General features: G+C 47.0%; 1 protein-coding gene across 1 annotated transcript in view; it reads left to right on the top strand.

The window, feature by feature from the left end:
* Positions 1-13,188: 13,188 nt before the first annotated feature.
* The window catches only part of EXT1 (exostosin glycosyltransferase 1), a 187,031-nt gene continuing 176,193 nt past the window's right edge, over positions 13,189-24,026 (top strand). The window contains exon 1 of the mRNA XM_062570565.1: positions 13,189-14,414. Coding sequence (XP_062426549.1) covers positions 13,438-14,414 — 977 coding nt within the window. The 5' untranslated portion in view covers positions 13,189-13,437. The remainder of the gene's footprint in view (positions 14,415-24,026) is intronic.

Below are 24,026 nucleotides of genomic sequence, written 5' to 3'. Positions count from 1 at the left end.
GAGGTTTAGAGCTCAACCACCACAGGTACCAACTACATCTGTCCTGTTTTGACGTCAGCAGCGAGTCCTGAACTTACACAGCTGAATTTGAAAAACAGTCTACGAGAGCCCACACCTTTGGGGACTCACTCCTTCAACGGGTGTGACAGGCCCAACATGTGCTGTTAGGGTTTTCTAATTACGCAGGCATCCTCTGGAAGGGACCTGGTGGCTTCAAATCTGGAGTGAGGCATAGAGATGGAGGGAATAGAAACAGAAGAGACTCTTACTTACTATTTTGTTGACAGAATCCTAAAACACATAGCACTGAAGCAGCTCTCTGTGTTGTTTCATCCATGTAGACTCAGATTTTGCACATGCTCTGAGGATGTGTGATAATGGTGACATACACCGAAAGGAGAAAAGCATACAAGATCCCCCACAGCACTGTGATGATGAAACTCCAGGCTGCAGGAGGCTTTTCTCTTGTGCAGCCTTCACCACTGGAGTCTGCAGATCCAGGTTGGTGTGGACCGCCTTATGCCCAGGCAATGCCACCTGGTCTGCCAAGATCATTGACACATCCGGGCTGGTCTGTCGATATCAACGACACATCTGAGGCTGGGCCAGATTCTGCCCTGGTTTAGCTTGGCTGAGTTGCTGTGGCAGCACACTGGACTACTATACAGATTAAAAAGACAGCTGAGATGTCCTTTGGCATAGAGGAACCTCTCAGAGGTACAGAGTCACTGTAGCAATGCTTGTTTAAATCTATTACAGCTCCAAAAGGGGCTCAAGGGACTAAGCTCAGAATTGGGCTCCTCAAAGACCACTATGATATCCAAAGCCAAACTGGCTGGCTCTGCAAAAGGGATTGAATTAAACTGCCTTAGTTTCTGCTGAGAATGAGCACAGATTTATCAGTGGGGCTAAGGAGACAATAACCTCTATCTCTGCCATATTATGTGGGCAGAGCCAACTGCCCACACTGTCCATCTGTCCACACTGGAGCTGTGCCTGGGGCTCCCTTCAGCCCTACATGTGATCTGAGTGACACTCAGAAAGAAAGAGAAATGTAAGAGATATGTGTGGGCATCATATTATTTTTTAAGTTTATTTTTAAAAGAGTACGTTCCTAGGCTTCCAAGGCCCGAGAAAGATTTCTGTAAACATGAAAATGACTGTAAATCAGGAAAGAAGAAAACAATGTCATTACTGTTCAGTTTTTATTTTTTTAAGTTCTATGTTCTGATTTGGGGGCAGTTTATGAACTTTTAAGTTAGCAATACAATTCCTAAGAGGTCTGGGAAGAAACTCCTGCTTATTTTTTGGTTTCCAGGGCTGGAAATACACAAACTGCCTGGTAAGTCAAGTACCCTCCAGTGCCAGAGACTGGTACATGCAACACACTAGTCACACCACCAGCAGCCATCGTGCCCTCTCTGACGGGGTTCACTGCTGAGCAGCAGCTTTCAAACATTAACCATGATGGTTATCTGCCTGAAGAAAAGCTCATTTCCCGCATGCATGGACTGTGTGCAAGTCAGGCTTACTTATCTGTTGATACAATTGATATGCAAGGCCTGTTGAGGCTTGGTGCTTTATGCAGGCTTAATAAAGTTGGATCAGTGCTGCTTTTTCAATATTATTTGAAAAAGGAAGTAAAAGCACAGAGTCATTGCAGGGGGTCCTATGCCAGCACTGTAAGGATTTTAAGAAATGTGAAAGAGGAAGAGTCTGTTAACCTTTCCCCTTAACTCTCTTATTTCCTTTCTTTCAAGATTAAGGAATCTATAGATATGTCGTGTTGTAACCTTAACTGTAACTAAATGTGTGTCTCTGGAGGAAAGAGAGGAAAGGGGGAACTACCAATCTGTTCTTCATATGAAGAAATGGAGACAGGGCAGCCAGGTCAAAATACTTCAGACACTCACTAATGACAGTGGCTCCATGTAGACCCTGAGCACCTGAGTTTTTCAGAGGTATTTAGCACCCACCTTCCTTACTGATGTAAATTTGCATAAGCTTGAAATTCAGATGCAGAAGGGAGTCAGGCCCTGTAGACCAAGGTCATGCCAACAAATAAAACTTGCTGCTAATGGCTTCCTTTCTGCACTAATGTTGCTCACAAAATCTGGGAGAATCCAGACATTCCAGACCCATCTGCAGATTATCCTCTTCCCCAGTTGAGTTTAAGGATTCTTCTTCTTTTCTCTGAAGCGGAAAAGGGGTGCTACTCAACAGCAGCAGCTGCTTTAGGTTTACAGTCACCACCCACCCATGGAACTGGGAATGGGGACTTACACCCACCTACTCCATGCAGCAGAGCAGGCTGCATGGAGAAGATGGAGTACTTTTATCTTTGTGATTGTATTTTGCCTTTTGATGCCCTGGATGTTTATTCCTTTATCAGGTATTAATTACTGGCATTCTCTAGGCTTCCTTCTGTCTTAATCTGATTTAAAACAGACATTTGCATTTGAAAAGTAGCTAGCATGTATAGCAAATCCTTTCCCTTGCTTTTCTATTAATGCGGCTAGCTTTGATGTATTATATTAATGCTGTTTGCCGGGGGTGATATTAGCACACCACCTATGGAGAGGCACTTCCCTGGTGAACTGGTGCTAAACTTGGATGCTGACTACAGTAGCATGGTCACACAGCAACCCTTCCCCTGGGCTTCTTCAGGTTGTTTGCACTTTGCATCCCTGTCACAGCATGGGGAGCTGCATTCACACCTCCCACCTGCTGGCTTAGGGTTGTAAGTGGGGAAAAGTGGATTTATAGGTTAAGGATTAGACATCTGTTGCAATGGAGGAAGCGAGAACTAACCATACACAAATGCACCAAACAGGCATTTGAGTTGTGTGGAGCACAAAGTTGGTGAATGCTGATATGGAAGAAAGCCAGTGTCACCCCAGTTTTCAAAAAGGGCAAGAAGAGGACCCAGGCAACTATAGGCCAGTCAGCTTCACCTCCATCCCTGGAAAGGGGATGGAACAGCTCATTCTGGATTCCATCTCCAGACATATGGAGGAAAAGAAGGTGATCAGGAGTAGCCAGCATGGATTCACCAAGGGAAACCCTGCTTAACCAATCTGATAACCTTCTCTGATGGAATGACTGGCTGGGTAGATGAGGGAAGAGCAGTGGACATTGTACCTTGACTTCAGCAAGGCTTTTGACACTGTCTCCCATAACATCTTCATAGGTAAGCTCAGGAAGTGTGGGTTAGATGAGTGGACAGTGAGGTGGATTGAGAACTGGCTGAATGGCAGAGCTCAGAGGGTCATCATCAGTGGGGTGGAGTCTAGTTGGAGGCCTGTGGCTATTGGCATCCCCCAGGGCTCAGTACTGGGTCCCATCCTGTTCAACTTCTTCATCATGGACCTGGATGAGGGGATGGAGTGCCTTCTCAGCAAGTTTGCTGATGATACCAAGCTGGGAGGAGTGGCTGACACACCTGAGGGCTCTGCTGCCATTCAGAGAGACCTGGAGAGTTGGGCAGAGAGGAACCTCATGAGGTTCAATAAGGGCAAGGGCAGAGTCCTGCACGTAGGGAAGAATAACCCTAGGCACCAGTACGAGCTGGGGGCTGACCTTCTGGAGAGCAGCTCTGCAGAGAAGGACCTGGGAGTGCTGCTGGATGACAGGTTGACCATGAGCCAGCAATGTGCCCTTGTGGCTAGGAAGGCCAGTGGTCTCCTGGGGTGCATTAGGAAGAGTGTCGCCAGCAGGTGGAGGGAGGTGATCCTGCCCCTCTCCTCAGCCCTGGGGAGGCCTCATCTCAAGTACTGTGTCCAGTTCTGGACTCCCCAGGACAAGGGAGACATGGAGCTACTGGAGAGAGTCCAGTGTAGGGGTACGAGGATGATCAGAGGGCTGGAGCACCTGCCCTATGAGTAACGGCTGTGAGAGCTGGGCCTCCTCAGCCTGGGGAAGAGAAGACTGAGGGGGGATCTTATCAATGTGTACAAGTACCTGAAGGGAGGGTGTCAGGGGGATGAGGCTGAACTCTTTTCAGTTGTCCCATGTGACAGGACAAGAGGCAATGGGCAAAAACTGAAGCACAGGAAGCTCCGCCTGACCGTGAGGGGGAATTTCTTCCCTGTGAGAGTGATGGAGCCCTGGCACAGGTTGCCCAGAGAGGTTGTGGAGTCTCCTTCTCTGGAGATCTTCAAGGCCCGCCTGGATGCAACCCTCTCTGTCATGCTCTAGGTGACCCTGCTTAGCGGGGAGGTTGGACTAGATGACCTCCAGAGATCCCTTCCAACCTTACTGATTCTGTGATTCTATGATAAATCTGTGTTCAAAAGAGGGCCAGGCCAGCAGGAGGATTTGCCTAATGGTCTTCATGAGGGTGCAAGCAAAGAGGCCACAGTATGTTTGAACGTGTGTCACAAGAACTTCAGAATTATCTCACCTTTCTGTTGCAAAATCTCAGTCAGTCTGGGAACAGAGAAAACAAATCCTCTGGTGAGCTCAGTACTAATACTTTTTTTCTTTTCTTTTTTTTTTTTTTTTTTTTTTGATTGCACTCTATTTCTTGCATAATTTCGGTCTTTCATGAAATTTCCCTGAGCCTGACTGATTTTTTTAAATGGTGCAAAGGGCCTGGGGGATCACTGAGGTAACCCAGTTATGTTGATTTTAACTGAAATGATTAGTGCTGGGCACAGGACTGGATGACCAAAGGTGCAGTCAGATTTGCTGTTCTGATAGTACCTGAGTTGACTTGCTACCAACCTCAGTCCACCTCAGCTGCTTGTTGCTGCTTTTTCTCTTTTCATCTGCCGAGACCTAGCAATTTAACCGCATGGAAGAGTCTCTTCCTCACCTTGCTCTGGCACAATATTCCAGGTTAGCTGATAGTATTCTAATGGGAGGTTTTGCTAACCTAGATTGTGTTGACAAAGCTGGGTGAGGGAGCGATATTTCTGTGTAGTAGAGTTGGGCGGGTGGTAGTCGTGGCAAGAGGTAGCACTGAGCATCAAGAGTTGGAAACCATGCCCTGCCAGAGCAGCATGTCTGATCACAGCTTTAGTTGGTTAGAAACAGCTCAAAGTGAAGTTGTTTCTTCTTAAATGCCTGCACTGAGTTTTGCTCCAGCTTGAGTTGTTTTTAAAAGCATTTAAGTTAAACTATTACAACTTCTGCCTGTGGACAAGACTTAAAGCAGTTTCCAGAGCTCATTTACAAAAGGGACTGGAAAAGTTATTTCAAGTTAACAGCCCACATTACAGTAGTAGTTATTTGAACAGGTGGGGACTGGGGGAAGTAGGGACATTAGCCAAATTGTGACTCATAAATTAATCAGATTGCCACCCATGTTTGCACCAAAAGAAAAAAAAAAAGTGGTGCATGAAAAGAATGCACATCGCCAGCTACCGAAGTGACTCAGCAACAACTCAAACTTTTGTTCAAGTTTATGGGGATGATTGGCTACACTGCCATTCGTTATAGTCACAGGTTCTCTCTGGAAGCTATCAGAAAGGCTTGCTCTATTCAGATGTCTGCCAGCTCTGAAGGTGCCACGACTGGTTTGTATACTTTGTCCCCAGTCACACTTCTGAAAAGATTTTCCTGTAAGTGGTACTTCTCCGTACAAGGAGGGATGACTTTTGCATTTTGTGCTCTTTACATTTACCCTGAACCAAAGTCTCTTCTGCTATAGTGGTTGGATCCTGGATTGGAGACTCTTCCTGTAGGCTAGTAGCAAGCCTTAGCTCTGAGTACTCCACACATCCCAGGCATGGACCCCAGGACACTTGCAGCCTCCACCTCCTCTGAGTGCTATAGCTTGAGTTCCCAGTGACAGCCCTTTTGCTTGTCCAGAAAGAAGTGTTTAGCTATTAGGAAAAATGTGGTTCAGTGGGATGTTCCTTGATGCTTCTGAAAAACAGGTGAAGGGCTGCACAGAGCCATCCGATCACCCCCATATGCCAGGAGGACAGGGCTTTGTGCTTGTGCATCACTAGAGATTTTGCCTCCTCATGGAGCACAACTACTGAGGGTCTCTGAGTCAAAAAAAATGGAGATACAACTTGTTTAAAAAAGAAAAAATAAATAAAAAGGATATTGTTGAAACTCCATTGATTTCAGTGGAATTCCTCACGTTCTACACCAGCATCAGCAAGTAGAAAATTGGATCTAAAATGCTGAGGATGCTGGCAGATGCTTGCCTGTTTGTGTGTGCAGTGGAGAAAAGTGCTTGTTTGGTGCTGATTGCAGACTACAGAATAAGAGCAATTTCTCATCCCACCTCCACAGAAGCTATTTAAATAGTTCTACACCCACTTTGAAAGATGCTCAGTTAAAAAAGGGAGTAAATCTGGAAGTTATTACTCCTCGAAGGAAGAAGAACCAATAAATAGGCTTCACTAAGACTGCCTGGGACTAGCACTTTGGGAATAACACTAGCCTAAGAGCTATAGCTCCCTCCATCAGCCTGGCTTTTTCCATGGAACAATTTTTATTACACAATCTGCAAAGAAAGTGCATGCAGCTGGAAAGTGCCTGCCTGTCACTTCTGGGGAGACTTTAGAGCTGACTCTTTGTCCCAGGGAAGTTACTGGCCAATGTCCGGCTGCAGAAATGTAGAAGCCTTGCAGAGCACAACCCTATCACGGGAAAAATTGCTCTTCAGACAGTGCAGGAGGGGAGAGAATAACCAGCAAAAACATGGACCATGAAAGCCAGAGTATCCAGCAGAGCCCTGTTTTAAAAATCCATTATGAAATATTGGAGACAGAGTTGTACCACATGCAGTCAGCAAGTGCCTCCCTTTCCCCTCCTTTGGGATTCCCTGCCATAAGCTCCTCTCAGAGCAAGCTGCGTTAGCAAGCTCTTTCCCAAAACTGCAAGTAGAGATTTTAACCCACAGAATAGTACCTGAATCAGTTGCTTAGGATGAGGAAGATGCGTATTTATTTTTTTTCTCTCTCTCTGGGACTTCTGCATCCTACAAGAGCATGCTAGCAGTCAAGGGATGCTACCTGCTGTGTAGTCACTCCCTCTAGCTGCCTATGCCCCAGGTAATGCTTAGTTCTTGATAACTCCCTGGTGCAGAGACGTTGTGCAAACCAGTACCAGCCTTTTCCAAGAACAGGCTACTTACTGACCAAGTTTCCTGGCTCTCCTGTTTTCCAGGCCTACTGGGGGAAATGTTAAACCCAGTTGATGGTTGGGGGCCATCCCTGGTGCCAGTAACTCAGGTCTCAGCTAATGAGGTGCTCTGGGAGGTGACACTGGGCCAGCATCTCTGTGAACTGGACCCAAGTGTGAGCCAGATATTCTGCTCTCAAGCCATAAACAACTCTGATCATGTTGAGAGCAGACATTCAGGCAGCCAGGGAGCTTACTGATCCCTCCAAATTAGATGCTTGTGGATTTTATGTGTTTTCAAATTAGGCTGCACCCAATCAGAAACTTTGAGCATATGAATTTAAGCACTAAAAATAGCTGGATGGTGCATAGGCGCTCCAATGAATCTAACACAATGGTCCTGTCACTGTTAGAACTTGGCCAGGTGCTTGTATTTACACCCTCTTAGCACAGTCATCCTGCTCCATAACAAAACACACTGAGACCCTGACCCTACAGTGAATTTCAGCAAAGCCTGAAATTTGTTTTTGGCTTTGCCCCAGTAGAGCTCTACTATGAGATTAAGATCTTAATATTTATAAGTCTCTGGTTTTACTATCTGTTTTATGTCACAGTAAGTAAGATGCCTAAACAGCTAATCCTCTATCCCACCTGAAACCCTCACCTTCTTAGTAAAGATAGTTATGTTTTTCCTAAAATTAAACTAATTATAAAACTGAAGTCAATTTCTTACATTTAAATAGTCTCTGTAACAACCAATTATTTCTGAGGACATGAGAAACAGCTGTTGCAATGCTGAAACTCAGTTACATCTCAGCCATTTAAAGGGATAAAATAGTTGATAATTTTTATTCCTATGTGATATTACCAAGACATGATAAATACCATTGTGCTGGTATTAATTTGTGGAGCAAAGACTACTCTAATTTGCTCTAAGCTAAGGAATATTTTTTAGGGAGTTTTCTCATTCCATAAACTCACATTTGAAGGTATGTTTAATCTTTTCCTCTTTTCCCCTGCTTTTTTTGATAAAGCAGTAACAACCCGAGGCAAAAGCTATTTTAAGGCAAAGTCAGTTTTTAAGTCAGCTTTCAATCTTTTCAGATTGAGGAGTGGACTTCAAAAAATGCTTGCTAAAGTTTAACCCTGCACTACCAGCTACAGGATAAAAGGAGACCGCTGGCTTTGCCTCTTGAAGACTTTCTCAGCTATCACTAGAAGGTAGGTAAACAGCACAAAGCAATTCCTCCTTTATGGCTCTCTAGCGAGGACTTCTGCTAAAAGCTTCACTCTTCAATCTGTGTATAATCACCTAAATCAAAGTGGGATCTGTGGGGTACTCAGCATCTGTGGAAACTGAACTGCTTTCATTTAGGCTTCTAAATACAGAGCCAAGCTTGTGACTGCAGGCCACTAGCTTTGAGAGTTTTTGCTCAATTCTTTTGAAATCCTTACTGCACTTAACCATGGAAAAGTGTGTCTGAGGCACAAAGAATGGCAGTTCTAGCTAATTAAGCAATGAGGTAACACTGATTAACAGCACATGTGTTTATCATTGAGCCTTTCCAAGTATTTTAGTCACTCTTCATTTTTATGCTGCTTTTCTTCCTAGGATCATGAGGTGCTTGACAATGGCATTGAATTAACTTTCACACTGTCCTATTAGCCAGGAAACCCTAGTTAGCTAGAAATCTGAGGTCCACAGATAATCTAATAGACTGATTACTCCAGGTAGGAATCCCCAAAGGCTGACTGAACTAGAGACAGGGCTTAGCACTTCTTAAAGCAGGGAAAAGAAAGAGTTCTACGAACCAAGCCTTCAGTGTATGAGATTGATGAGAGCTGGGTACTCAAGCAAATCTAAAAATCCCATGGAGAGTTAGATTTCCTATGAGATTTGTGTACCATTTAACTCTGAAAGGGACAGTCAGGCACCTGAGAATAACATCTTCAACTGCTAGCATCTAGAGCTGTGCTGGCCAGCTGAAAGTCCTTGAGAAAGAGGTTTCTCTTGAATTTTTTTCTACTCGGAGACTTGGGAGGCGTTTTGTACTGAAGGTTCAGTGTGATCCTGCCTAAACTAGGCCCTAGGCACTCCCTCAAAACTGTGGTAAGTGTAAGTATGGGTTCTCTGGTTTTGTAGCCAGTATGCTTACCCAGAAGTGACTTCTCCAGTGATGCTTTAGTAAAAAAGTGATGGATTCACTGATGTCTGAATGGAAACATAGGAATTTTCTTTATCAGAGACTGAGGTTGCTTGAATCATGCCAAAATCTTCTATTTAACACAATGACCTGAAACAAAAAAAAATTCATCACAGGACTGCCATTCTGTCCACCCTAGGATGGTGCTGTCCTGGAAGGCACAAGTGTGAATTCAGGATTCAGGTCTCCTACTTAGCCAAATGCTTTAACCAGAGTTATGGGATTAAAAAAGGGAGGGGGCGTCAGGTGAGTGTGTGACTGTCTTCTCTTACGTTTTACCCGGATTCAGTCCAAGAAGTACATCCAGAGGTCCAGGATTGAACCCTGTATGCAAAGCAGATAGAGGAACACCTAATTACCAGTGGGTTAGTCAAAGATATTACTCAACAGCATCAAAACTAAGGCACATCCAAGTGTGCGAAGAAGGAACTTATTTAACCACTTAAAAAGGTGGAAGGTGCTGTGGACATCATGCTTTTCCAGTTAAGCGGCACTTGAGCAGGAAACTCTGAGGAACTAAATTATGGAGGCACCTAAAGTTGAAGTGCATCACCAAGAGAAAGATCCAAGAAGAGAAGTACACGCTAATCCACCTCTTAAAGAATCTGGCCCCAAGTGACTTGCCCCAGGTTGGACAGCTGCTAAGTGGCAAAGCCAGAAACAGAAATACGATTCTCTGTCCTGGACTTTTATTTGAGGGCTTGGACAGATTCCCAGACAAGGGTCAACCATATGAAGATACAAATTATTTTAAAAAGTGCAGAGGGTGACGGACCAGGGTCAAAAGCCACCAGCAAGCTTGCAGACACTTAGCAGGCAACTGTGGCTGGAGCCAACCTCGGGGTTGTCTTTCATGTATCTGCCTGGTGGATACCTGCAATACTAAGATCTCTTTTTTACCACAAATTGCTTCTTTTCCCCAGGCAGAATTTCTAATATGCTGGTTGTGCTCCACCACACACCTGCCTGATCAGCAGATGCAAGCAGATTTATTACCTTAGAGAAAGGTAGGCTTCCATTTCTGGAGCTCTCCCCCTCGAGCTACTGCCTGGGCTGCAGATAACTCTCAAGCGGCAGCTGAATGCAGGCTACAGTGTTGCCCACAAGGTCTGAGCAATAGTCATGAAACAGGCTGGAGATAGGCTAATTTCATTCCATTACTTAGGAAAATTACAAACAGTAGGTAACAGCTAGTTTATAAAGGCATTCTTCAAAAACAGAAGTGATCACCAAAGCTTTATAGACCCCTCACACCCCTTCCAGCGAGGGGGAAGCAAGGGGTGAGGAGTTCTGTCTTGCCCAGTACAATATAATCCAGATCCATTTGGAACAATTACACTGTAAACCAAGAATTTTATGGATAAAGCATGGTAGTAATGATCTGTACAGGTTTACTTCCCTGAGTTTTTAAAGTCTGCATCCAAAGCTTTTCTAAAGAGTATTTATTGCTGCTGTGAAACTGGTCCTGGCTTCAGTACCTGAAGTGCAGCACAGCCCCCCTTGAAGCCCAACTGCTTTCACTTCCTTTCTACAGTTCTCTGTTGTGGTGAGTAGAGTGTTTGTGCCATGGGCACCTGATCTTCAACACCTGCCTGCAAAGGCTGCTGTCCTTGGCACAGACAGCAGAACTCACAGGCTTCGTTTTCTGTCTTAAACTGGTCCTGAGAGGCTTAATTTGCAGATAGTAATGGGATTCCGTCTTTCTGCTCTTGACAAAAGGTGCCTCTGTGAGCAGCCTTGTTTCACCTTTCAAGAAGCTGACTTCTTTTTCTTGAACGGCATCCCAAATTTGGTATGCGGACTCTGACAAATGTTTCAGGGATGGATTACAGGGTTAATTAACACATAAATATTTAATCTTGCTTCTCTAGCTTCAGATCCTCAGCCAAAATTTCTGCCTCTGGACCCAAATCTATGCTGGCCATAAATACCACCTTCTTCCATGAACCTGACTTTTTCTTATTATTAATCTAACTCTTCTTCTGCCTCAGTCCTCGACCTCCTTCCTTCAGCAGTCCTTATAATCAAATTATTGTGGAAGGGAACAGCTACAAGATCAAACCACATTTACTGCCAGTGACGCATCCCTCAGGAGCAGGCTCTCACCTATTTTGCTGAGGTAGCACACTGTCTTTATGCATGTTATCTTTAAATTTCTCCTCCTCCTCTTGAGGAGGTAGGAGAGGAGGAGATGTAACAGGAGCCCAGGTCACCTGTGGGATGGGCATGGAAGTGCGCAGGGATGGATGGTCTAAGGTAAGCTTTGCTCAAGAAAGGGGAGATTTTGACCTCAGCTTTGAGATGACAGTAGACTGATGAGTAGGACTGCAGCCTGGGGAAGGCCTCTCCATTAACACCGGGTGCCAATAGCAGTGAAAGCATGTTGGCACAAGCCTCACCATAGGATACTTTTTCCACGCTTAGGGTCTTGTGCAAGCAGCTCGAAGCCTGTCTCACCAAATTTCACTGTTACCATTTGCTGAGCTAGCAAGATCAAAGCAAGTACGCCCGTCTGTGGTGCAATCACCCCTTCCAGTGCCATGCACGTGTAAGCCCTGATAGAGCAAGTCAGGGCTTCCAGTTGTGCTCCTGCAACCTCCTCCTGCCTGGCCTTGCCCTCCCGTTTGTCACATGAGCCAACGCACAGGCTGCGTGAAAGGACACGGCTCTCCCCAGCAAACCAGCCTGCTGGTTATGGAATTAAATGCCAATTAAACGCCAAGAAGTGTAAATACAAACACGTAGCTGGAGGGATCTCCAGGCGCTTAGGCAGCTCTGCACAGCCCGATCAACCTCTAAAGCGCCTTCTCATTCAGAGCACCCACCCCGGCGGTGCAGAGGGCCTGCTGCCCGGCGACGTCGGCCGCGCCGGCCTCCCGCGGGAGCGCTCGGGCCTTCGGCCTCCGCGGAGCATCGAGGTGGGCAGCGCGGCCGGAGGCAACGCCGACCCCGCTCCGCTCCTCCGGCTTCGCCACCCGTGACGGGCGGCGGCGGCCGGCGCCTCGCGGGGAAGGTCCCCGCCGCCGGGCCCCGGGACCCTCTAGTCTTTGAGGCATCAGCTCCGTCCCACCTCCCCGGGCCCGCCCGGCCGCGCCCCGGCGGCTCCGGCACCGCGGGCCCGCGCTCGGCAGAGGGCACCAGCGGGGCCGAGCGCCGGGCCCGGCGCGGTCCCCCCCCTCTCCCCCCCGGCAGCGCCGAGGCGGGTCCGCGGCGGCCCGGCCCGGCCCGACCCGGCCCCGGGGCGCGCGCGGGCCCCCAGCGGCGCCGGCCCGGCCGCGGCCGAGCCCTCGGGGCGGTGCCGCCCCCCCGCCCCGTTCCGGCGGGTTATGAATGGGCGCAGCGGAAGCCCCGCCCCCCCGGACGTGACGCCCAGCCAATGGGCGCGCGGCGCTGCGTGGCTGGATGAGGTCAGCGCGGCGGTGCCGGGGAAGGGGCGGCGCGCGGGGGGCGGGTGACGCGGGGGTCGCGGCCCGCGGGCGGGCAGGGCCGGGCCGGGCCGGGCAGGGCGGGCAGCGGCGCGGGCTCCTGCGGCTCGCCGCCCGCTGGGGGCCGGGGCGGCGGGGCGGAGGAGGAGGAGGAGGAGGATCCGCCGCGGGGGCCGTGCAGCGGGCGCGGAGAGGAGCGGGCGGCGGCGGGCGATGCAGGGCTTCGTGAGGCTACGGCGCGGCGGCCGCAGGCTGTGAGCGCCCGCCCCGCTCCGCTCCGCGCCGCTCCGCACCGCCCCGCGCAGCAGCAGCAGCAGCAGCAGCAGCGGCGGCGGCGGCGGCGCCCCCGGCCGGCCGCGCTCGCGGCGAGCGTGGCGGAGCAGCGCGGCGCCAGCAGCGGCGGGGAGGCGGGAGCGGGGCTGCCCCGGCGCCCGCCCCGCGCGGGGGGCCGGCCCCCGTGTGCATGCGGGGCGCCCCGCCGGGCCGCCGCCGGCCCGCCGCCGCCGCCCGCCGGAGATGAGAGACCGCCGCGGGGAAAGTTAGCGCCGTCGCCCACATGCGCGGCCCCGGCCCGCGGCTCTGGGAAAGGAGCAGCGCGGCGGCGGGAGCAGCCAGTTTGAAGTGTTTGCCGGCGGGAAGATGGCGGACTGGCGCTGAGCGCGCTGCCCGGCGAGCTGGGGCCGTCCCCGCGTTCCTCCGCAGCCCCCCGGCCCCCCGCAGGACACATGCAGGCCAAAAAACGCTACTTCACGCTGCTCTCCGCCGGCACGTGTCTCGCCCTGCTCTTCTACCTCGGGGGCTTGCAGTGGAGGGCCGCCCGCAGCCCGCGCCGCGGCCAGCCGCCCGCTAGCCGGCATGGCCCCGGCGCCGAGCGGCCCTGGCCCCGCTTCCCCGACGCGCTGCGGCCCTTCGCGCCCGCCGAGCGGCCCGGCCCCGGCGGCGCCGACGGCCCCGGCGGCCCCGGCGGCGGCGGCCGCGTCTCGCCCCGGCAGCGGCGGGACGCCAGCGCCGGGCTCTACCGCGGCCGCCGCTGCCGCATGGAGTCCTGCTTCGACTTCGCCCTCTGCCAGAAGAACGGCTTCAAGGTCTACGTGTACCCGCAGCAGAAAGGCGAGAAGATCGCGGAAAGTTACCAGAACGTCCTGGCGGCCATCGAGGGCTCCCGCTTCTACACCTCCGACCCCGGCCAGGCGTGCCTCTTCGTCCTCAGCCTCGACACGCTGGACCGGGACCAGCTCTCCCCGCAGTACGTGCACAACCTCCGCTCCAAGGTGCAGAGCCTCCACTTGTGGAACAACGGCAGAAATCACTTGATTTTTAATTTATATTCCGGCACCTGGCCCGATTATACCGAGGATGTGGGGTTCGACATCGGCCAGGCCATGCTGGCCAAAGCCAGCATCAGTACTGAAAACTTCAGACCCAACTTTGATGTTTCTATTCCGCTCTTTTCTAAGGATCATCCTAGGACAGGAGGGGAGAAGGGATTTTTAAGGTTCAACACCATCCCTCCTCTCAGGAAGTATATGTTGGTATTCAAGGGGAAAAGGTACCTGACAGGGATAGGGTCAGACACCAGGAATGCCTTATATCACGTCCATAACGGAGAGGATGTTGTCCTCTTGACCACCTGCAAGCATGGCAAAGACTGGCAAAAGCACAAGGATTCGCGTTGTGATAGAGACAACACCGAATACGAGAAGTAAGTGAGCGGTGCTCCGCTGCCGTGTGGGTGCGATGGGGGGTACCAGCCTTCCCGACTCACGGGGTCTCTGCAGCCGCCTGGTGCTTGGGTGTTTACAGGCTGGTGGGTGCTTTCAGGCTGAAGGAAAAGTCATGATTTTCTGGGTTTTTGGGGGTGTTTTTCTTTTTTCTCTCTGCTTTGAGATTGCTGGCTGACTGTTAGTGTGTTGCTGCGCGCGAGGGCAGCGGGGAGGGAGGTGGGAAAGGGCAGCCGGAGCCCCCGGGGTTTTGGCTTAGGCTGCCCAGGCACCGAGGACCTGTGGAGCATCTGCAAGCGCAGCCCTTTGGCTGCACCAGCTCAGCCGGCAGCAGAGATGCCGCTGGAGGCTGCTCTGACAGCCGGCACCACTGCTCTGCCTCTTCAGGGTAAATGTCCTCTTTCTTTGCAGCCCTGAAGTTCTCCACCTAAGCCAAAGTTTGGGGAGAGCCGAGGACCTGTGCAATATGCACAGGAGCCCGCCTGTGTGGCGGTTTGGTTCCTGAGGGTAACAGCTCGTCTCTCCCCAGAAACACTGCCCAGAGTCCAGGCTCAATCTGTGCATCTCAGTGGTGGGGCAGTGATTTGCCTCACAGTCTTTCTCTTATTTCAAATTTGATGCAACATCAGAAGAGGAGGGAGAAAAAAGAAACACCGACCGTGTTATGTTCGGTGTTTAAAATCTTAACGTATGAGAGAATGCTCCAGTGGTATGAACACACTTTGTGTGTTCTGTTAGCCCCTGATTCCTTTGTTTTTCCTGCCTGGTGTGTGTGTGCGCGCGCGTGTGTGTAATGTCACTATAGATAAGTTTAGCCAAATTTTAGGTTGCTGCGGTGTTATCCTTGCTAGCCTCCCAACATGCTTTTCAGGTTTGTATATGAAGTCGCCGGGAAAAATCACTTCCTGGGAATTACCTCTAGAACTGTGATGCTGATTAGGCTGTTTGGAGCTGATTAGTTCATTTAAATGCTGACCACCACTGTGTTGCTGCAGAGTAGATGTATATGAAGCTTTCTGAATGAGAATGTTACCTATGTTGCAGAAGTTAGAAACCAAACTAAAACAGACGGGCTTTATACTGCTGAGTTAGTATACTGTGGAGCTGCATCAAGAGCTGCCAAAGGCTGAAGGGGTTTGCAATGCATAGTGGAATATTATGTGGGTGGAAAGATACTCCTGGAGGAAGAGTAGTGAAAAAACTACAAGAGCATTAATGCTGATCAGAATTTCCAATTTGCTGGAATTTTTCTCTACTAAAATTTATAATAGAGATTTGAGAGAGGCTGGTAAGGTAACACCAAAACGTGAGGAAAACTGTACGTGTTCTTGAGCTAACTTTATTCACCTTCGGATTATTTTAAAACCACCTTAGGAGGGGAGAACACAGCAGTGCAAATAGTTAATAGGCCTTTAATACCATTCACATTCAAAAAACTGATGACTGGGTGACATAGTGATGTGTACACGGAAGAAAATACAATATTGATCCTAAGTGTGTAGCTAAAATGTTGTTGTGTGTGATCTAGGAGTGCCTTTGACCTGGGATCCCCTTAACACACTATTTAAAGGGACCTGTTCTGTGGAAGAAAATGACTGTGGCCTTTCAGGTTATATTTTGGTTTGGCATAGATTTAAGTAATTTGAGCTAGCTTAAAGACATGAAAACTGTAGATCATCTGATATGTTCTACAGAATGTGTGTTGTAAGGTTGCTGTAAAAGCAAACATACCAGCCAGTTGTTTGACATGGGTAAAGCCTTGTTCGTTTTTTTTTCAGCTATGCCATTTGGCCTAATAAAATATGTATTTCTCAGTATGAACTCTGCTCCTTCTTTTTTTTTTTTTTAAAAAAAGTCTTTACAGTCCTTTTTGTAGTTAGGAGTGTACATAACTGTATCAGAGGATATGGAAACATTAACCCAACTAGTATGTAGTGTTACTCATCTTAAAAATATACTTGCCACTGAAATGCAACCAGTAACATCGTAATGTTACTGGTTAAGACGGGAAAAAATGATTGCAAGAAAACAGATTACACGACGCATTGAGGCAGGCTGAGCATAGTTGTTAGGCTGAACTTGTGGTCAAGCTTGTGTGATGAACCAGCTCACTCCTGCGAGCAACTGCAACCAGGAAAGATCTTTAACCTTGTGTCTTATGCGAAACAGTGCACCTGCCAGAGCCTGCTGCTACCCCTTAGTGCTAGTGATTCAGTGCTGATTTACAGCAAAGTATGCCATCTACTGATATTCCAATGCTGCTTCCTGTAGTGTCCTGAATTTTGTGCTTCTCCCATTCAAATACCGACCACGCTGGACACTCTGCTCAGTTTATAAAATCTGACAAGGTCACATCCTGAGGGTAGTGTCCCTGTAGTCTGCTAGTAGAAATTCTTACAAGTGAACGTGTAACCTATGCATGACAGTTGTAAGAGAGAGGATCCTCTATTCGTTCAGCCTAAAAGAGAATGTGACGATGAACAAGGCTGTAGTACTTGGAAAAGATATGCCTATAAATACAGCTGGGCCTGTACTGACTTGAAAAATCACTTAGTGGGTCTTGGAAACTGCAAGCAGAGCTACTTTGGCAGGGATTTTTCAGCTTGAATTTAACAATGTGTCCACATGGCTTTAATGAAAAGAAATAAAAATGCATTCCCCAAGATATGTATATTTGCACAGCCATATAGACTGGGAAAAGTTGTGTATCACACTGTCTTCTATGCAAATTTTTTATTCTTTTACTGTGACGTTTAAAGTGCTTTGCTTCGTGTGAAAGCAAAGGAGTGTAGATGCCCTGTCTGCAGAGAGCTGGCCCCAAGATACTGATCCTTGCCAGGGTGAAATATGAGTGACTAGCTGTAGTCCTTACCAAGCCAGATACATTATGTGATCAGATTTAAAACATGGTAGTTTCATATCTGCAGAGTAGCCTTGTGCCCTGTTACCTTTAGCATTAGCCTACAATAAGTTATTTCTGGTGGAGTTTTGTGTACAATGAAACATTCAGTGTCCAGTTAGAAGGAGATCTGTATTTCTGCAGGATACGTTGTTTCCTCTCTAGGAAGTTGAAAAAAGTAAGAAAGATATCTTCTTTACCTGTGAAAGATGTGTAGGCTGTCTGGGGACAGGCTGGGGAAAGGAGGGAGCGTTATTTGGCTCAGTGTCCCTGAATCGTATTGAAAGATCCATCTGTATGTTCCAGCTAATTAATTTGCATCCCAGTTATGCATCTCGGCAGATAAAGCTGATGCAGAGTAAAATGAATTGCATTATCATGATTAGACTACTAGCAAACAGAATATAAAGGAAAACAAAGCAAGCTGCTGGTTTCCTTACTGTGCCCTTGTCTCTGTCAAAGTTAGCCTTTATAATCTAGCACTAGGGCAGATGGATTTTTAAAATTCCTGTACAGTAGAATTTAGTTTCAAGCTTTCCATTTCACAAAGGGTTAAGTGAGTAAACAGTGCTGCTGAAGTTTGAAGACAGCCTCTTAAATATTTAATGACAGTCTAAATATATGCATATGTACAATGTGTTTTAAACAAAGGCAGAATTCATGTACTGGCTTAACTGGTTCCAAATAATTACCTTTTGGAAGGTGGTATAAATGACTGTGGATAATGAAAGAAGTTGAGGAATGCAATGTTGTAATATAGCAAGATGTATGGAAGATATTGCACCAAAACGGACATCTTTCTAGGAAAGTGATAATGTTGTCTGCAGCATATCTCCAATTGCAAATAGCACTGTCCTTAGAAAATGGAGAAAGTAGCAGTGGTCATATCCAAAAAATCAAAAAACAAATAAACAAACAAACAAAAATCAACAAAAGCTTATTCAAGTTAATTGGAGGCTTTTTACCTGCAGAGTAGTTGAAAATAATGGAAAATGAATATGTGGGGAAAACAAATGAGTGGAGCTGAAAAGGGTAGGAAGAATGAGGGGGAAGTTAGCAGAAACTAACTTTTTTTTCGAGAAATCTGGTCTTTTTTAGGTACATATGTTTGTTGGAGGACAGAGCTAGTGTAGCTTGGTTTTCTTTATGGTCTTAATATGTTTTTCAACTGGTCAGTGCTCAAACAGACTGTATGATCAAGACCAAGCAGAGAAATGCAGACAAAATGCAGAAAACTCTTTGACACAGAGACTGGTGAGAAAATGCTGAAGGCTTTTGGTTTATGATGAATCGACCTAAAGAGCTATATAACAATTTACTTGGGTGCTATCTTAGTACTTGCAGAGAGGATTAAGACCAACAGGCTGGGTTCTAAAGCAACAGCAGTTTAACGTGCTTATATTTATGAGATACCTCTGTGGGGGGCAGAGTGACATTCAGTGGTGTTGCATGTGTAGTTTTAATGGTGAATTTGTGCAGCTGAGCACACACTTGTGGAAATTTTCATTATTTCCTGGTATATCATGGATTTACCTGGTATGCACTTTAATGGTGGGACTTGTGTCAGTCACAGCTGAATTTCCTGCTTATAAAAATGCTGCCCTGAGCAAAGGTTATAGTGATGTGCATTAAGCACAGAATAGGAAGAAAAGTAACTTCTAGTTTCATTTCTTCCTCAACGGGAATAGAATACAATTAAAAAAATCGATAGAACTAGACACTAGGGCTGACTTTACCACTCACAGGAGAGGCTTGAAAACGTAGAGTAAGGCTTAGGCATGCCTGTTCAATGTGTAATGATAATCTAAACATTGTATATGCCTGTATGTGCATGTTTTGAGCAAAGGCAAAGTTCCTGTATTTTCAGTGTACTGAGTTTCAGTGTATTGTATTACAATGTAACCACCTCCCTTAATCACAAACTGACTTGTTTTCAGAATTATTTAAAAGTTTTTACATTTCAGCCCTTATTTAGAAGGGGGCTGAGGAAGCATTCAAGTTGGTAGTGGCTGTAGTCAGAGACGGATCTATTTCTATTCCTGAATTCAGTGAGCTGAGCTAAGACTGGAATCGGCCTATGGATTTTATATATCAGTGGACCTTTTCTGTAGTTTGGATGAAACTCAAGAACTAGTGAGTGAGCCTGGGCATTTTCCCAGAGTATCTTGGCTCCTGCGAAGACCTGTCCTCATCAGACTACTTTTTATTTTAGTGTCAGTTTTCAAACAATTGGAAATTTGCCTGTTTTACAATGCATTTATTCCAAAATACAGTAAACAGGTAAATAACAAAGCAGTCTTGCTTTAAGATGCACGTGAGAAATCTGAAATTTGTTCTAACACGTTCCTCCTTCTGCTTTCTATATGTCTTGCAAAATGTCCATATATGCCCATCAGTGCAAAGTTAATGCTTCCTGGATGGGGTGGAGGCTCAGGATCCCCCCTACCATGTGGGAGCAGAATACTGGTTTCTGGGTGCTTTTTGTCCCCCTAGGCTGGTTCCCTGGCAGGAGCTGGGAGCAGAGGTGACAGGAGCAGCCGTGGCCTTGCCCAAGCGCTCAGCAGCAGCGAAGCCCTCGGCCTTGCCGTTGGAGCCCGGATCCTTGTTGCTGGTTGCAGAATGGCTCTTCACCTTCGTCTCCTTCTTCCTCATCCTCTTTCATCTTGCTGCCTTCAATATTTCCTCTTCTTTTCTTACCTCACCGTTATCTCTAATCCTCTCTTCCTTGCTCAGCAGCCCTTGCTCTGCTGCTTTGAAGCTAAGCAGAACAAGAAGTAATAGTTGCCATCTAAACAGTGAAAAATGTAAGTTCTTGTGGAGGGAGCCGCACGTGTGCCTGTGACCTAGTGCACCTGTAGTCTTGGATGGCACCAGTGTAACAGCAGCAGTAATAACTCCCGGCTCCTCCGGTGCATGAAATTCCTTGAATTTCATGACGGCGTCTGCACAGAAGGGGGGCTTTGCGAGCGTGAGCTTCCCCGCGCAGAAGTTCACCAAAGTGGGAGAGCTCCTCCGAAAGCGGCAGCATGATTGCATAGGGTCATGCCCAGGCAGATAACACATGCTGCCCGCCAGCCTTAAAGCAAGCTCCCTCCTAACCTCAAGTAATTAAGTTTTCTGGTGGGGCAAGTGATTATAATAATTGCTCACTCCAGGCTTTTCTGCATCTCTCTGTGAAGCATCTAATGCTAGACTCTGTGGTGACAAAGCATTGCATTAGGTGGCCAGCTGGGCTGGTTCAGCACAGGCTTTTTCTGTACATAGCAACGTAGGTGAAAACTACTGTCATAGCCAGAAGGATACTGCTCCTGTTTTCCATGCCTAGGAAATTTGTTTTAGGATAATTTATTGATGCATAACTATCACTGAAAGAATATTTGGCAGTAGAACAAAACTTAAATAAAAACAAATGATTTGAGCCATCATTTTCATTTTTAAGCAGAACTGCAACTGAAACTGGTAGTTTGAGGTGTTTGTTTGAGCCCAAACCAGAACTGAACCAAAGGTGGTGTTTCCAGTTGTCTCCTCAGGTGAGATTCAACCTGGTGTGGCCCAGCAGCGAGGTGCAGTGCTGCAGCCCTGCCTTCTTCCCGTCTCCTGCCTGCTGGGCTTTCTACAGGCGAGCCCCAACCTCTGCAGGTCTTGCCAGGGACCTCTCACACCAGCCTGAGGTGAACTCTGTTAAACTGCTCCTGCTGGGAGAGGCAAGGCCTAATTTTGACCTCCCCTAGAGGCTGCTCCTTGTGGAGCCCTGCAGCTGCCTTTAGGTCGCCTTTGAATCCATTTATTCCCATGCATGTCCCTGTTTCTTTGCATGTGTGCACTGCTGCAAGTGCAGATTTGCTGGGAGAGGTGAGTCCTGAATAGGCCTTTAGCCTCCTGAGTTTCTGCCAGGAGGTGGTGGCTGGAAACCGCTCTTCAGCTGGGGTTTCTTCTGCTGAACCTACCCCCAATGTGTCCACTGAAGTGCATCTTCCAGCCTGAATTGGTTTGAATGAGAAGAATTTCAGCCAAAGATTAGCCCGAACTGCAGCTGGACAGAGAACAGTACTGATTTGACTCTTGGCTAGGAATAATCCTTTTACCCCGTATATGACCTGGAACAGTTCACCAGAAAGTAGAATTCCAGAACTCTATGACAGAGGGAAGTAAATGAAACTAGTCGGCACAAAATACTAATTTACTCAACAGATGTGAGTTAGGAGGATGGCTGTAATCTGGTGATTTCTGCGGTATTATCCATGATTTCCCCTTTCTCTCTGTGAGGTTTCTCTCAGAGAATCTACACAAATTTGCAGTCTTTGGTAAACGGCCTATTTTGCTAACTAGAGGAAAAGTAATCAGTAGGTACCTAGGTAACTATTTTGCTTAAAAATGCAGTTAAATAATGTGCTCTGTCCTGCTAGAGGGACTGATTTCTCTTATCAAGGTCTTGGCTATATCTAGGTGATGATGCAAGATATATACTCCTGTCCATGTCATATGGAGAGATTAGATCAGCATACAGGAATGTATGAGTGTAATTTTAGGTTATATTTAAGGTTCCACAGCTTTCCACATTACTGAGTATTTTGGGACGTTTCCTTTTTAAAGCACAATCATCTCATAGTTTACGTTAAACGGCAGATTTTATTTGTTCCTCGTCTCTTCCTGTTCGTCCAGCTATGCAGAGCTTTCATTTATGATTATTTTTTGTTGCTCTTTTTTAATCTGAGTTTCCTGAGGAAACAGGACATTCATTGTCACCGTCCGCCAGTCTTGCCCTTAATTTAGGAGCCAAGCTCAGTAAACGGGAGGAAGCGTTGATGCTATGTAGTGTGGAGGGAAGGGAAGATACCATGCATGTCCACATCTCTGCCGGCTGCCTGGCTACTGAACCAGTGTCCTGGGCAAGCGGCTGTGCTCACGGGGGTCCACAGCAACTGCAGCATGTGCTGCTGCTGGCCCTGGCCCTGGCCTGTTGCAGAGGGGCCAGAGGATATTGGCAGTCATTATTTCTTCTTTCTTCTGCAAATTGCTATTTTTTAACAAGTGACACCGATGCATTAGAAGAAACGGAAGGGTGTGCTCACAGTCTAATAAAGTGAGTTGGGTAGCAGTTGCTGTCCTGGTATGGTAACTTTGCATGACCTGGGAGATGGTTTTGAAGTAGACAGGTGAGGAATCAGTACAGTACAGAGTCATAAAAGAAACTAGTTTTAAGGAATGAATTGAAAGTGGGAACAAAAGAGATGAGATTTGTTTCACATGAGAAAAGGGAAGTAATGCTTTAAAAAAATAAAGGCTGTAACTCAGCAATATTTTGTGCCTAACTGCTTTTCTGGGAAAGAACCAGTGTGAGTGTTTTCAGTTAGATGACTTTACAAATGTGATGTGACTTTTTAAAAATACTATAGTTTTGTTGAATAAGAAAACATAATTTTAAGCCAGCACAAGAGGTGAGGTTTCCACAGGAACAGGAGAAAGAAGGTGCCGTTTTCTTCAAATATATTGCATTTTCCTTATTCATCTCTTTCCACTGCATCTTGCTTTGATTAAACTTCATTTTTTTGGGGTGGTGTAATGCTGCCCCTTTGGAAAGGGTGTAGATAGGGAGCTAAGCAGGCAGGTACCCCAAATTTGATACAGTGGTGGTATTTATGCTGGGTAAATCAGGCTCATGTTTCATTTTTCCAAAGAAAAGACTTTCCAGTGCTCCTGTAGTCCCTTTACTTTACTTTACGGAGCTTGTAGGGCTGTCTTGGGAGCTCTTGGCCTTCTCCTGCCATGATGGCCGCAGTCAGAAACCAAGCTTGCCGCTGACCTCTCCTTCGCTGGGCATATTGTTATATTTCCTTGTGCCTCGGTTTTAAAATGGGGAACAATACTTTGCTTTCCATAAGCATTTTGTGGGGGTTATTTTAGTGCTTTGGTGTATTGTAGGGGAAGTGCTTCATAAAAAACAAAATATTATTCATTCATGTTTGTTGTGTTCCCTTCTTGACAAGCTGTGGAGAGTGCAGGTCTGACTTTACCTTTCCAGTAAGAGGTGGTAGTCATTAGAAGCATAAGGTAGCTGTTTTTAAGTGCGGGGGGACAGAAAAGCTTTTTGGGTGCTTCATTTGTCAGCTGACATAGGTCAGGATACTTGGCCATTTTTTAGCATTTGTGCCTTTTAATTCTCCCTGCTTCACTCAAGCTTCACCAAATGTCACCCCTTTTCCAGCTCTTGTAGCATTGCCATTTTTGATGAGTATTCCAAGGGATCTTGCAGTACCGTCAGTAAATGCAGTAAAGCTGTCCTTCCTTAAGTTGACTTTTTTTCCCATGATGGTTTCTAATCCAGAAAGACATGAAAGTGAAGTAATTCTTGGGTTCCTAAGTGAATTTCCTGTTTGCTCACTTTTTTTCTCTAATGTACTCTTTGTGAATGAAACAGAATTAGGGCTAATTTAGTTGATTGGCTGCAAAACAAAAGTATTCAATGCTAAGAATGGGAAATGAGAAGGCCTTTCTGAAATGCTACTTCTTTGCATAATTCTAATAGATTATAATTATACAGTTGGGTTTTTTGCAGTGGATTTGCTGTAAACATGGTCATGTGAAATGTCTCGTTGCTTACTTTTGTCACTTTGAGTCTTAACTCGGTCCTGCCGATGGCTGCAGCAGCCACTCTAATAACATTTTCTCTTCCAGCAGCATGGCGTGTTACAGA

Source organism: Rhea pennata, chromosome 2, assembly GCF_028389875.1.
Source record: "Rhea pennata isolate bPtePen1 chromosome 2, bPtePen1.pri, whole genome shotgun sequence".
NCBI classification, from domain to species: Eukaryota; Metazoa; Chordata; class Aves; order Rheiformes; family Rheidae; genus Rhea; species Rhea pennata.
The sequence above is the reverse complement of the archived record's forward strand: the minus strand, read 5'-3'. Positions and strand labels throughout refer to the sequence as shown.